Source organism: Geotrypetes seraphini, chromosome 2, assembly GCF_902459505.1.
Source record: "Geotrypetes seraphini chromosome 2, aGeoSer1.1, whole genome shotgun sequence".
NCBI lineage: Eukaryota > Metazoa > Chordata > Amphibia > Gymnophiona > Dermophiidae > Geotrypetes > Geotrypetes seraphini.
Genome location: NC_047085.1, coordinates 405,445,492 through 405,458,108, shown reverse-complemented (window position 1 = coordinate 405,458,108; position 12,617 = coordinate 405,445,492). Strand labels below are relative to the sequence as shown.

The 12,617-nt window shown below is 49.7% G+C and overlaps 1 protein-coding gene across 1 annotated transcript in view; it reads left to right on the top strand.

Annotated features, from left to right (window-relative positions):
- LOC117354106 (alkylglycerol monooxygenase-like) overlaps nucleotides 1–12,617 on the top strand; it is a 163,565-nt gene that overhangs the window by 112,937 nt on the left and 38,011 nt on the right. Inside the window, exon 11 of the mRNA XM_033930994.1 lies at nucleotides 8,591–8,670. Coding sequence (XP_033786885.1) covers nucleotides 8,591–8,670 — 80 coding nt within the window. The remainder of the gene's footprint in view (nucleotides 1–8,590; nucleotides 8,671–12,617) is intronic.

Sequence of the window (12,617 nt, the reverse complement as noted above, 5' to 3'; positions counted from 1 at the left end):
TACGGTTTCAAGTGGGGGAGTTGCACCTTCAATACCGGGTCCTCCCCTTCGGACTGGCTTCGTCCCCTCGAGTCTTCACGAAGTGTATGGTGGTGGTCGCTGCAGCTCTGAGATCTCGGGGGCTACAGGTCTTTCCCTACCTGGACGATTGGCTGATCAAAGCGTTGACCAGGGAGGGGGTTATCTCAGCGACCCAACAGACTATCATCTTCCTTCAACGTCTGGGGTTCGAAGTGAACTTTCCCAAGTCTCATTTGTGCCCGACTCAATCCCTTCAGTTTATTGGAGCCGTGCTGGACACGGTTCGCCTTCGTTCGTTCCTCCCCCCTCCTCGGTTGGAGGCCCTACTTCGATTGAGTCGTCAGGTCTCGCTGATGCCTGTAGTATCGGCTCAGCGCATGATGGTTCTTCTGGGCCACATGGCATCGACGGTCCACGTTACTCCGTTCGCCCGCTTGCATCTGAGGCTTCCTCAGTGGACCTTGGCCTCGCAGTGGCGTCAGGATCGCGACCCAGTATCTCGTCCAATAACAGTGACTCCTTCTTTGAGACGCTCGCTCCGTTGGTGGACCAACTCTTCCAATCTTTCCGGGGGTTTGCTCTTTCTCGTTCCTCCGCATCGCAAGGTCCTGACCACGGACTCCTCGGAGTACGCGTGGGGGGCTCATCTTGACGGTCTGCAGACTCAGGGTCTATGGTCGGCAGAGGACCGTCTTTGTCACATCAATGTGTTGGAGCTTCGGGTCATTTTTCTGGCGGCTCGAGTGTTCTGCTACTTGCTACACGATCAGGTAGTCCTCGTGCGGACAGACAACCAGGTGGCAATGTATTATGTAAACAAACAGGGCGGAACGGGCTCTTGGTCTCTGTGCCGGGAAGCCCTGCGCCTTTGGGAATGGGCGGTCTCCCAGAACATGTTCCTGCGTGCGGTTTACATTCAGGGAGAGAGGAACTGTCTGGCAGACAAACTCAGTCGTCTTCTCCAGCCGCATGAGTGGTCGTTGAACTCCTGGGTTCTACGCGAGGTCTTCGACCGCTGGGGGACTCCTCAGGTGGATCTGTTTGCCTCCCCGGAGACTCACAAACTGCCCCTCTATTGTTCTCGGATGTACTCCCGGGACCGTCTCGAGGCCGATGCCTTCCTTCTCGACTGGGAGGGGAGGTTCCTTTATGCGTTCCCTCCTTTTCCTCTGATCTTGAGAACATTGGTCCATCTCAAATCGACCAGGGCCACTATGATTCTCATTGCGCCTCGTTGGCCCAGGCAGCACTGGTTCTCCCTGCTCCTTCAACTCAGTGTAAGGGAACCTCTGTTTCTGCCTGTTTTTCCCTCTCTGCTGTCTCAGAGTCGGGGTTCGCTGTTACATCCCAATCTTCAGTCTTTACATCTGACCGCTTGGTTCCTTTCCCCTTGACTTCGGTTCCTGTTTCTCAGTCGGTGAGGGAGATTTTGGAAGCCTCGCGCAAGGTCTCAACTAGGCTTTGTTATTTCCAGAAGTGGACCAGATTTTCATCCTGGTGCTCCTCTAACCATCTGGACCCGAGTTCGGTTCCAGTGTCTTCGGTGCTGGAATATTTGTTGCATCTGTCTAAGTCTGGGCTGAAGACGACTTCCATTCGGGTGCATCTCAGTGCCATTGCGGCGTTCCATCGGCATATCGAGGGTCGGTCTCTTTCTCTTCATCCTCTGGTAACTCGTTTCATGAGGGGTCTCGTGAATGTTCATCCTCCTCTGAAACCTCCTCCTGTAGTTTGGGATCTTAATATGGTATTAGCTCAACTGATGAAGCCTCCTTTTGAGCCTATCGACAAATCTCATCTTAAGTTTCTCACTTGGAAGGTGGTCTTTTTGCTTGCGCTCACATCCGCTCGTCGGATTAGTGAGCTGCAGGCTTTGGTTGCGGATCCACCTTTTACTGTGTTTCATCATGACAAGGTGGTTCTTCGCACCCATCCTAAATTTTTACCTAAGGTTGTGTCTGATTTCCACCTCAATCAGTCCATTGTTCTTCCGGTGTTCTTCCCGAAGCCCCACTCTCATCCTGGTGAGGCGGCGCTTCACACGCTTGACTGTAAGAGGGCGTTGGCCTTTTATCTCCAACGTACCAAGTCTCATCGGAAGGTTCCTCAATTGTTTTTGTCCTTTGATCCTAATCGGTTGGGACATCCTGTTTCCAAGCGCACCTTGTCCAACTGGTTGGCTGCTTGTATTTCTTTTTGCTACGCTAAGGCTGGTCTCACGCTCCATGGTCGAGTCACGGGGCATAAGGTCCGGGCTATGGCAGCTTCTGTTGCTTTCCTCCGGTCTACTCCTGTGGAGGATATATGTAAAGCTGCTACTTGGTCTTCGGTTCATACGTTCACCTCCCACTACTGTCTGGACACTTTGTCCAGAAGCGACGGCCGGTTTGGCCAGTTGGTGTTACGTAACCTGTTTTCCTAAATTGCCATCCTCCCACCTGCCCTTTTTTGGTTGGCTTGGAGGTCACCCACATGTGAGAATATCATGCCTGCTTGTCCTGGGATAAAGCACAGTTACTTACCGTAACAGGTGTTATCCAGGGACAGCAGGCATATATTCTCACAACCCGCCCTCCTCCCCGGGGATGGCTTCTTTGCTGGTTATGGAACTGAGGACCACGAGGTGGGGATGCGCCCTCTAGTGGGCAAGAAGGCATGCACATGCGTGGTGCAGTGTAGCAAACTTGAAACTTCAATCAAGTTTGCTTGAAAAGCTGTCCGCGCTGGGGCTCCGTAGATGACGTCACCCACATGTGAGAATATATGCCTGCTGTTCCTGGATAACACCTGTTACGGTAAGTAACTGTGCTTTATTATCTTGATAGATTTATCAAGTGTTGTTTGTAAATCTATGTATCACTTTTATTGTACACTTGCTGAAAGATTAAAAATGAATAAAGAATTAAAAAAAACAAAAAAAACACAAAGCACACTGTACGCAGAGAAAATATTAATTATAATTTATATTCAGATTTTTTTTTTCAAAGAGGTCAAGGCAGATTACTTTAAAATATGCAATGTCACCTCAGTAACAACTATAGAAAAATAGACAAATCGGGAGAGGGACGAGATTAAGGGGATTGGTTTGGGTACCCAGCAATATAAAATCTTATATGCTGATGATATTTTACTCCTTTTGTATGACCCGGAATGCTCTTTGCCGGTGGTGGTTCAGGAATTAGATACTTTTGGCCTTCTTTCTGGCTTTCGCGGCAATATGACTAATATGACAATATGGGAGAATTCGTCCATCAGACGCTGCAGGATCAAGAAGCAACTGATAATGTGGAAGCCATGTGGTCAAACATGAAATTGACCCTACACGAAGCAACTATCCACTACATAAAATCAGTAAATAAACAACAAAGAATCAAAAAACCTAAATGGTTCACTACAGAGGTCGCGTACCTAGTCAAGGAAAAAAAAAGAGCGTTTCTTTCATACAAACGTACGGGAACAGGTGAAGCTAACATTGAATATAGGACCAGGTCTGCAGCAGTCAAAACAGCAGTCAGGGAGGCCAAACTTGCAGTGGAAGAAACTCTAGCAAAGAACATTAAGAAGGGGGACAAATCCTTCTTCAGGTACATTAGTGACAGAAAAAAAAAACACGAACGGGATAGTACGCCTCAGAACACCGGACGGGAACTACGCGGAAACAGATTCCGATAAAGCCAAACTACTGAATGAATACTTCTGCTCGGTTTTTACCTGCGAGGCACCGGGGCAAGGGCCACATCTGGAAGCAATGTCAAGCGTGGAAGACCCATTTCAGAATTTTGAGTTCACACCAACTGATGTCTACAGCGAATTGTCAAGACTCCAGGTGAGCAAAGCCATGGGTCCAGATGAACTGCACCCTAGAGTGCTCAGAGAGCTGTGCGATGTCCTGGCGGAACCATTAGCCATGCTCTTCAATCTCTCCCTAAAAAAGGGGAGAGTCCCCCTGGACTGGAAAACGGCGAATGTTGTTCCTCTGCACAAGAAGGGTTGCAGAGCGGAGGCTGCGAATTACCGACCAGTGAGTCTCACATCGATAGTATGTAAACTCATGGAAACACTAATTAAACATAAGTTGGACATGATCTTGGATGAGGAGAATCTTAGGGACCCTAGTCAGCATGGATTCACTAAGGGTAGGTCGTGTCAATCCAACCTCATCAGCTTCTTTGATTGGGTGACAGGAAAGTTGGACTCAGGAGAGTCTCTGGACATAGTATATTTGGATTTCAGCAAGGCTTTTGACAGCGTCCCACACCGCAGGCTACTAAACAAGATGAAATCAATGGGGTTGGGTGAGACGATAACTGCATGGGTCAATGATTGGCTGAGTGGTAGACTTCAGAGGGTGGTGGTTAACGGTACCCTATCTGAAGCATCGGAGGTGACCAGCGGAGTGCCGCAGGGCTCGGTCCTTGGTCCTCTCCTTTTTAACATATTTATAAGGGACTTGACACGAGGACTACAGGGTAAAGCAACATTATTCGCCGATGACGCAAAACTGTGCAACATAGTAAGTGGAAGCTTTTTACAGGATAGTATGACAAAGGACCTTCGTATGTTGGAAAACTGGTCCTCGACATGGCAGCTAGGCTTCAATGCTATGAAATGTAAGGTCATGCACCTCGGTAGTAGAAATCCGTGCAGAACTTACACCTTAAACGGAGTAACATTAGCTAGGACCTCAGTAGAACGAGATTTGGGAGTAATCATCAGTGCAGACATGAAGGCTGCCAATCAGGTGGAGAAGGCCACATCCAAGGCAAGGCAAATGATGGGATGTATCAAAAGAAGTTTTGTCAGTCGGAAACCAGAAGTCATAATGCCGCTGTACAGAACCATGGTGAGACCTCATCTGGAATACTGTGTGCAATTCTGGAGGCCACATTACCGTAAAGACGTGCTTAGAGTCGAATCGGTTCAGCGGATGGCCACTAGGATGCTCTTGGGGTTCAAGGGTCTCTCGTACGAAGAGAGACTGAGCAGACTGCAGCTCTACACTCTAGAGGAGCGCAAGGAGAGGGGGGACATGATTGAGACATTTAAGTTCATCACGGGACGTATCGAGGTGGAAGATGACATTCTCTTCCCCAAGGGACCCTCGACCACAAGAGGGCATCCGCTTAAACTTAGAGGAGGGAAATTTAGTAGCGACACCAGGAAGTATTTTTTCACGGAAAGGGTGGTGGACCACTGGAATGAACTTCCGATGCAGGTGGTCGAGGCCACCGGCGTGCTCGACTTTAAGAGAAAATGGGACACTTACGTGGGATCCCTACGTAAGTCGAGTCACTAGCATCTAGACTATTGGGGTGGGTCAGTGGAGTGGGCAGACTTGATGGGCTATAGCCCTTTTCTGCCGTCATCTTTCTATGTTTCTATGTTTCTAAATCGGAAATTCTAAATCTTACTTTGCAGGAACCCGCCATTCGACGCCTGCAATCTGCTTTCTCTTTTATATGGGCCACTCATTTTATTACATATTTAGGTGTAAACCTTACTGCTGATCATACACATTTGTATTGCTATAATTATCCAGCGCGCTTGCATGCTTTGTTTGAGGAATTAGATCGTTGGGAAGGGTTAAATCTTAGCTGGATTGGCAGAGTGTCAGCTATTAAAATGATGCTTCTTCCAAAATTGCTCTATGTTTTTTTGGCTCTTACTATTGCTCTGCCTGAGGTTTTTTTTTGCTCTTTGTCACATAAGGTTTTTGCTTATATTTGGCGGAAAAAGCCGCCACGAGTGCGCTGGAGTATTTTGTATAAACCTAAATTGGAAGGGGGTATGGGGATTCCTGATTTTCGGCTATATTACCAAGCTGCTTTGCTACAGGAGATGGTGATGTGGGTTACTTATGAAGACCGCCCATGGATTCATATGGAACAGAGCTTTCTCCCTACGATTTCTCTCTGGATGTTACAGTGGTTGCCTAGGGTTCGTTTGCGCATAGCCTTGAGATCACCTAACCCTTACCTACAGACTGTTTTATCTTGTTGGTATGCAGTTCGTAAGCGTATGTTTCCTGAGCGTCAATATTTTTCTCAAATGACTATAGTTGCTTTGCCTGCTGGTTCTCCGGGTCGGGAGGATGCGGTTCGCAAGGTGTGGCTTCCCGCGGGCCTTCATACTTTGGGTCAGTTTTGGGAGGGTCATTCTATGCATCCTTTTGAAATGTTACAGGAGGAATATGGTTTGGTGGCTCGAGATTCGTTTCTCTATACCCGCTTGCGGACTTACCTGTATAAGTGGGCGTTTTGGGAGCTTGAATTAGCTATGCGAGCTGGGGGTGGGGGGGGGAGTCTCTCGTTTCTATAAGGCTTTATTGAAGCAGGAATCCCCTCTTGATCCTTATAAATTGGCTTGGGAAAAAGATATGCCTGTTGGGCGTAGCTTGCCTAGTGGGGAGGTATTCTATCGCAATTTATTCAAATTAACTTTATCTCTTAACTTTATAGAAAATGGCTATAAAATGTATTATAGATGGTATTACACCCCCTCTAGGCTATTTTCTATTTTTTCTAAGGGTACTGATCACTGCTGGCATGGCTGTGGACAGAAGGGAGATTTTTTACATATTTGGTGGACGTGTCCACCTGTGTGTTTATATTGGCAGCGGGTGGGTTGTTTGTTAGTTAAAATGTTACAAAAACATTGTTGTATTCTTATAGACTGTTGTTTGCTTAATGTTGGGGTCCCGGGGTTTACTCATTATGAGCAGAAGTTGGCAGCTTACAGTTGGCTGCTCGCTTGGCATTGGCACAGTGCTGGCGTTCTCCCCGAATCCCTGGTTTAGAAGCTATTTATTCTCGTTTGGACTATTTGCAACTAATGTCTAAGTTGACGGCGCTACGTCATAATATGTTGGCCTCTTATACTAAGACCTGGGATCCTTATATACTTTGGAGACAGCTTCCTCCTTAGTTTTGTTTTGCTTTGTTGTCCATTGCACTTCTTCTTTTGTATAGCAAAAATTTTTTGTACTTTGGGTGGGGGGGATGGGTGCTTTTCCCTCCTTTTTTTTTCTCTTTGTGTTCTTTTGCATTGTACTTAAGAGTTCCTGTACAACAATTGAGCTGGGAGCTGTGAAGGGAAAAGCACTGAGATATTGTGTATTGATATTGTATTTTATGGCTTTTTGTATTGATTTTATATTCTCAACAAAAATTTGGTAAAAAAAAAAAATAGACAAATATACCCCTCCCCTTTTACTAAATCGTGATAGCGGTTTTAGCACAGAGAGCTGTGCTGAATGCCCTGCGCTGCTCCCGACGCTCATAGGCTCCCTGTGCTAAAAACCACTATTGCAGTTTAGTAAAAGGGGGCCATAGTGCAAAATATAGACATCAGATATAAATTCTCAAAAAGGACACATTTTGATCACTAAATTGAAAATAAAATAATTTTTCCTACCTTTGTTGTCTGGTGATTTCATGAGTCTCTGGATGCACTTCCTTCTGACTGTACATCCAATATTCCCTTCTTTTTTCCTCCTACATGCTTCCTCTCTTCCAGACCTCATTACATTCCCCAACCAGCATCTCTCTCTGTCTCTCCTTGAGTCCAACTTTTTCTTCCTCTCTCCCTGCCTGCTCCCTGTCATCAGACACACTCCATTCCCTTCCCAACTTTTCCTTCCTATCTCCCTGCCCCCTCCCCTTTCTTTCCTTTGCTCTCTCTCCCTACCCCCTTTCTTTCTTTCTGACTGTCTTTCTGTCTTTCTTTCTCCCTGCCCTCCCCAGCGACTGCCGCTGATTTTCTCCCTGCTTCCCCGACGCCACAAAAGCCAGGCCCGTGCAGCCACTGCACAAGCGCAGGGCCCACAAGCCTTCCCTCCCGACGGCAATTCTGATGTAGGAGAGGAAATTCTGGGCCATCCAGGCAGCGATTGACTGGCCCGGAACTTCCTCTTTGATGTCAGAATTGACGGGTGAGGGGGGGGAGGCTTGTGGGCCCGGCACTTGTCCAGTGGCTGCACGGGCCTGGCTTATAATTTCCCAGATCATCTCTAGAACGCTTTTTAAAAATTGTCATTACTTTGACCACCCTCTAATCTTCTGGTACCATGCTGGATTTTAAAGATAAATTACAATAGCTCTGCAAGTTCATTTTTTCTATTCTATCAGTACTCTGGGATGAATATAATCTGCTCCAGGTGATTTGTCAAATTGTCCCATTGCATTTAGGTATACAGAGATTTGTTTCTCTGGCTCGTCAGCACTGAATACCATTTCTGGCACCGGTATCTCCCTCGATGAAAACCGAAGCAAAGAATTAATTTAACAATTCTGCTATAGCCTTATTTTCTCTGTGTACTCCTTTTACCCCTCGGTTCTCTAGCTGCCCAACTAATTATTTTACCAGCTTCTTGCTTCTAATATGCCTAAAAAAAGTTTTTTTTTCTATGTACTTTTGTCTCCGACTCAATCTTCCTTTCAAGGTTTCTCTTTGAATTGAGTAGCATTGGCTTTAGTTGAGATATGAAGCTGCATAACAGATATCTGTACTGGAATTCAGTTTCCCTTTAGAGACTTTTTCTAATGGAGTAATCTGTTGGTTTGTTTAACAGTTATCACAGATTACCATTCTCCTGAGGATTGCCTACATTATCCTGACTTTGACCTCCATGGGATTCCTTATGGAACAAAGGCAAGACATGGAATTCATTCTCTTTCCTTTAAAAAAAATATAATTGTCTTTTTCTGACAAAAATTGTTCTTTTCACAGCAGTGAATTTATACCTGTTAATTTGAATTTACTTTATTCTCTGAGTTATGTTTGCTATGAAAGTACAACCGATGTGAAAAGATCATTTACTTAAAATGAAAAACTGTAAATATATAATTGTTGGTTGTCTTTCAGTAATTCAAAGACATAATGGTAGCCCACATGGAAAACTAAGACATGTCATCCCAGGACAAGCAGGCAGCATATTCTCACATGTGGGTGACGTCATCCATGGAGCCCTGGCGCGGACAGCTTTTCAAGCAAACTTGAAAAAAATGTCAAGCTTGCTATGCTGCACCACGCATGTGCATGCCTTCCCGCTCCACTAGAGGGCGCATCCCCACCTCGTGGTCCTCAGTTCTAAAGTTTCCGCGGAGCCAGAAGCCCTGATCTTTTACTCTCCGTGTGTTTTGCCTTCTAGCACCGCAGCTTTGTTATTTTCTTGTCAGAGTCGCTGTGCACGTTCGTTTTGTTGTTTTCTATATAAAAAAAAAAACTTTTATTTTTTCAGCATCGTGCTCGGCATCCAGGGGCTCCTGGATTGCCGTGGCCGCGTGGCCCCGTTCGGTTGCGGCCTGTGTTTTTCATGTCCCGGCCCTTGTCCGGGTTTAAGAAGTGCACCCGCTGTGATCGGCTGTTGTCGATCACTGACCCCCATCAATGGTGCATCCTGTGCCTGGGGGCTGATCATCCCACCGATTCATGTCTCAGGTGTGCGGCTTTCCAACCCCGAGCACTCCGCCGCCGCCGGGCTCGTATGGCGGACCTGTTTGTGGTGGAGCCGATCGCGGCCTCGACATCGGCCTCAGGTTTGGCCCCGCCCCGGCTGTCCTCGGCCTCGAAGCCCTCGACTTCGGGTCCGAAGTCTTCACAGGGTAAGTCCCCGCTTCTCTCCTCAGGTGCCACTCCGGCGAAGAAGCCATCCTCGGGGACCTCGGCGGGGCATGGGAGGGGGGGGCGTCATCCTCGGCCTCGGTCCGGTCCTCCATGTCGATGGCATGTTTCCACTCCCAGGGAATACTTGGTACCGAGGTCGCCCTCTGTGGAATGTACAGCCGCCCCGGATATGCCATCCATGATGGCGGTCCCGGTCTTTCAGGACATGCTCCGGGCTTTAATTTTGTAGGAGCTGTCCTCGGCATTGGCCCACTTGCAGCCTCCCTCGACTTTGGACCAGCCTGAGCGAAGTGTTGCAGCATCTCGGGGCAAGGTGCGCGGGACCCGGCGGCTCTCGTCCTCGGAGTCTTCGCCCCGGGCATCGGGCCGTTACTTGCCCTCGGGCTGGCCTCGATCGAAGCGCCGATCTAAGTGTCCTTCATCGGTCGTCTAAGCGTCCCCGGGGTTCCCCCCCAGGATGGGGCCGCTCCCCGACGGGCCATGCCGTCGAGGCGCTCCGGGTCTCTGATCTTTCACTCTCGAACCCGCAGTTGCTTCGGTCGCCTCCTCGGTCTAAGGGTTTGCCCCGGGGCTCTCGGGACACTTCTCCGAGGCGTCGGAGAGTTTCGGTGCCCCGTACCCCGAGGTCTTCCCTGAGGTGATCCTCGGAGCCTCGGCGGTCCTCGACCCCGGCGCGTTCTTGGGGTTCGGGTCTTGGTGCAGGTCGTGAACCCCGGTATTCTTGCGAAGCCTCGCCCTCTTTTTTGGTGGCTCGCTGTTCCCGCTCATCTACCCCGGCGGATGACCGGTCCGGTGCTTGTCCTTCCTCGTTTTCGAGGTTTGTCCTGGATATGGGGCGGGCGTTGGATTTGGACCTTAAGTCTGGCTCCAAATATACTAAAGAGTTCCTGGCGGAGATGGATTTACCTTCCCCGCCCCGGGAATCTCTCCGCCTTCCCTTAAATCCGGTGCTTCGCCAGGCTTTTTTGAGGAACCTGGAAACCCCGTACGCTGTTACTGCGGTTCCGTCTAAAATGGAGTCCAAGTACCGTACAGTGCCCTGCCCGGGGTTTGAGCGGGCCCAGTTATCCCACCAGTCGTTGCTGGTGGAGTCCTCGCTTAAAAAGACTAACCCTTCCCGGGTTTCTGCGGCGGTCCCGCCGGGGCGAGAAGGCCGCACTCTTGACAAATTTGGACGGAGACTATATCAGAACTCGATGATGGCCAATCGTGTTCTGAATTATTCCTTCACTTATTCCTCCTATCTCAGGCAGTTGGTGAAGTCTATGCCTGCCTTTCTTGGGGTTTTGCCGGATTCTCACTGGGACGACTTTGGGCAGTTGATCAAGTCCCTCTCTCAGCTGCGTCTTTATCTTTTCCATGTTACTTACGACGCCTTCGAGCTCACCTCCAGGGTATCCGCGTTCACTGTGGCCATGCGCCGGCTGGCGTGGCTCCGGATTGTTGATATGGTTCCTAATCTTCAGGATCGCCTCGCTAACCTTCCCTGTGTGGGCTCGGAGCTCTTCGATGACTCTATCGAGGCGGCCACGAAGTGCCTCTCTGAGCACGAAAGATATTTCGCTTCTCTGGTGCGTCCCAAAGTGAAGCCCGCCATTCCTAAGACCTATCAGGCTCCGCCTCGGCGCTACCCTCAGAAGACCACTCCGGCTTTCTCGAGACCGCCCCCTCGAAGGCCACTTCAGCAGTCGCGGGCGCAGCAGAAACCGTAGGTGCCGGCCGCGTCTAAGCCCGCGCTGTCTTTTTTACGGTCTGTGCGGTTGGGGGCGGGCCCCCTCCTCACTGTCGTCGACCCCGCTCCCCATCGGGGGTCGTCTCCGGCATTTTATCCTGCTTGGACCCTTATCACCTCAGATGCTTGGGTCCTCAAGGTCGTGTCCGAGGGTTATTCTCTCAATTTCCGGGAGGTTCCTCCAGACAGTCCACCCGGCGCGTGTCCTTCCAACAAGTCACTGCTCCCGCTCCTGTTATCGGAGGCTAGGGCCCTTTTGCGCCTCCGTGCGGTGGAGCATGTCCCACTTTGTCAGCAGGGCCGGGGGTTCTATTCCCGATACTTCTTGGTTCCCAAGAAGACCGGGGATCTTCGTCCAATCCTTGACCTCCGGCTGCTCAACAAGTACCTTATCCGGGAGAAGTTCAGAATGCTCTCCCTTCTGGTTCTGTACCTGCTGCTCGACGTAGGGGACTGGATGTGCTCCCTCGATCTGAAGAAGGCTTATACACATGTGCCGGTGCATCCCGCCTTTCGCAAGTACCTGCGCTTTCAAGTGGGGGAGTTGCACCTCCAATATCGGGTCCTCCCCTTTGGACTGGCTTCGTCCCCTTGAGTCTTCACGAGGTGTCTAGTTGTTGTCGCAGCGGCCCTGCGGTCCCGGGGCCTTCAGGTCTTCCCTTACCTCGACGACTGGTTGATAAAGGCGCCTTCAAGGGAGGGGGTTATTGCAGCGACCCGACAGACTATTTCATGTCTTCAAAGTCTGGGGTTCGAGGTGAACTTCCCCAAGTCTCAGTTGTGCCCCTCGCAGTCACTGCAATTCATTGGAGCCTTGCTGGACACTGTTCAGCTTCACTCGTTCCTTCCTCGGCCCCGTCGGGAGGCTCTTGTCAGACTATGCGAGCAGATTTCCCTGAGGTCCTGGGTCTCGGCCAAGCAGCTGATGGTCCTCTTGGGTCACATGGCCTCCACCATTCATGTCACGCCATTTGCCCGGCTGCATCTTTGAGTTCCTCAGTGGACCTTGGTGTCCCAATGGCGGCAGAATCGGGACCCGGTTTCCCGTCTTGTTGCCGTGACTCCTTCTTTGAGACGCTCGCTCCGTTGGTGGACTGTCTCTTCCAATCTTTCCAGGGGTTTGCTCTTTCTCGCTCCTCCGCATCACAAGGTCCTGACCACGGACTCCTCGGAGTATGCGTGGGGGGCGCACCTCGATGGTCTTCGGACCCAGGGAGCTTGGTCGGCGGTGGATCACCTC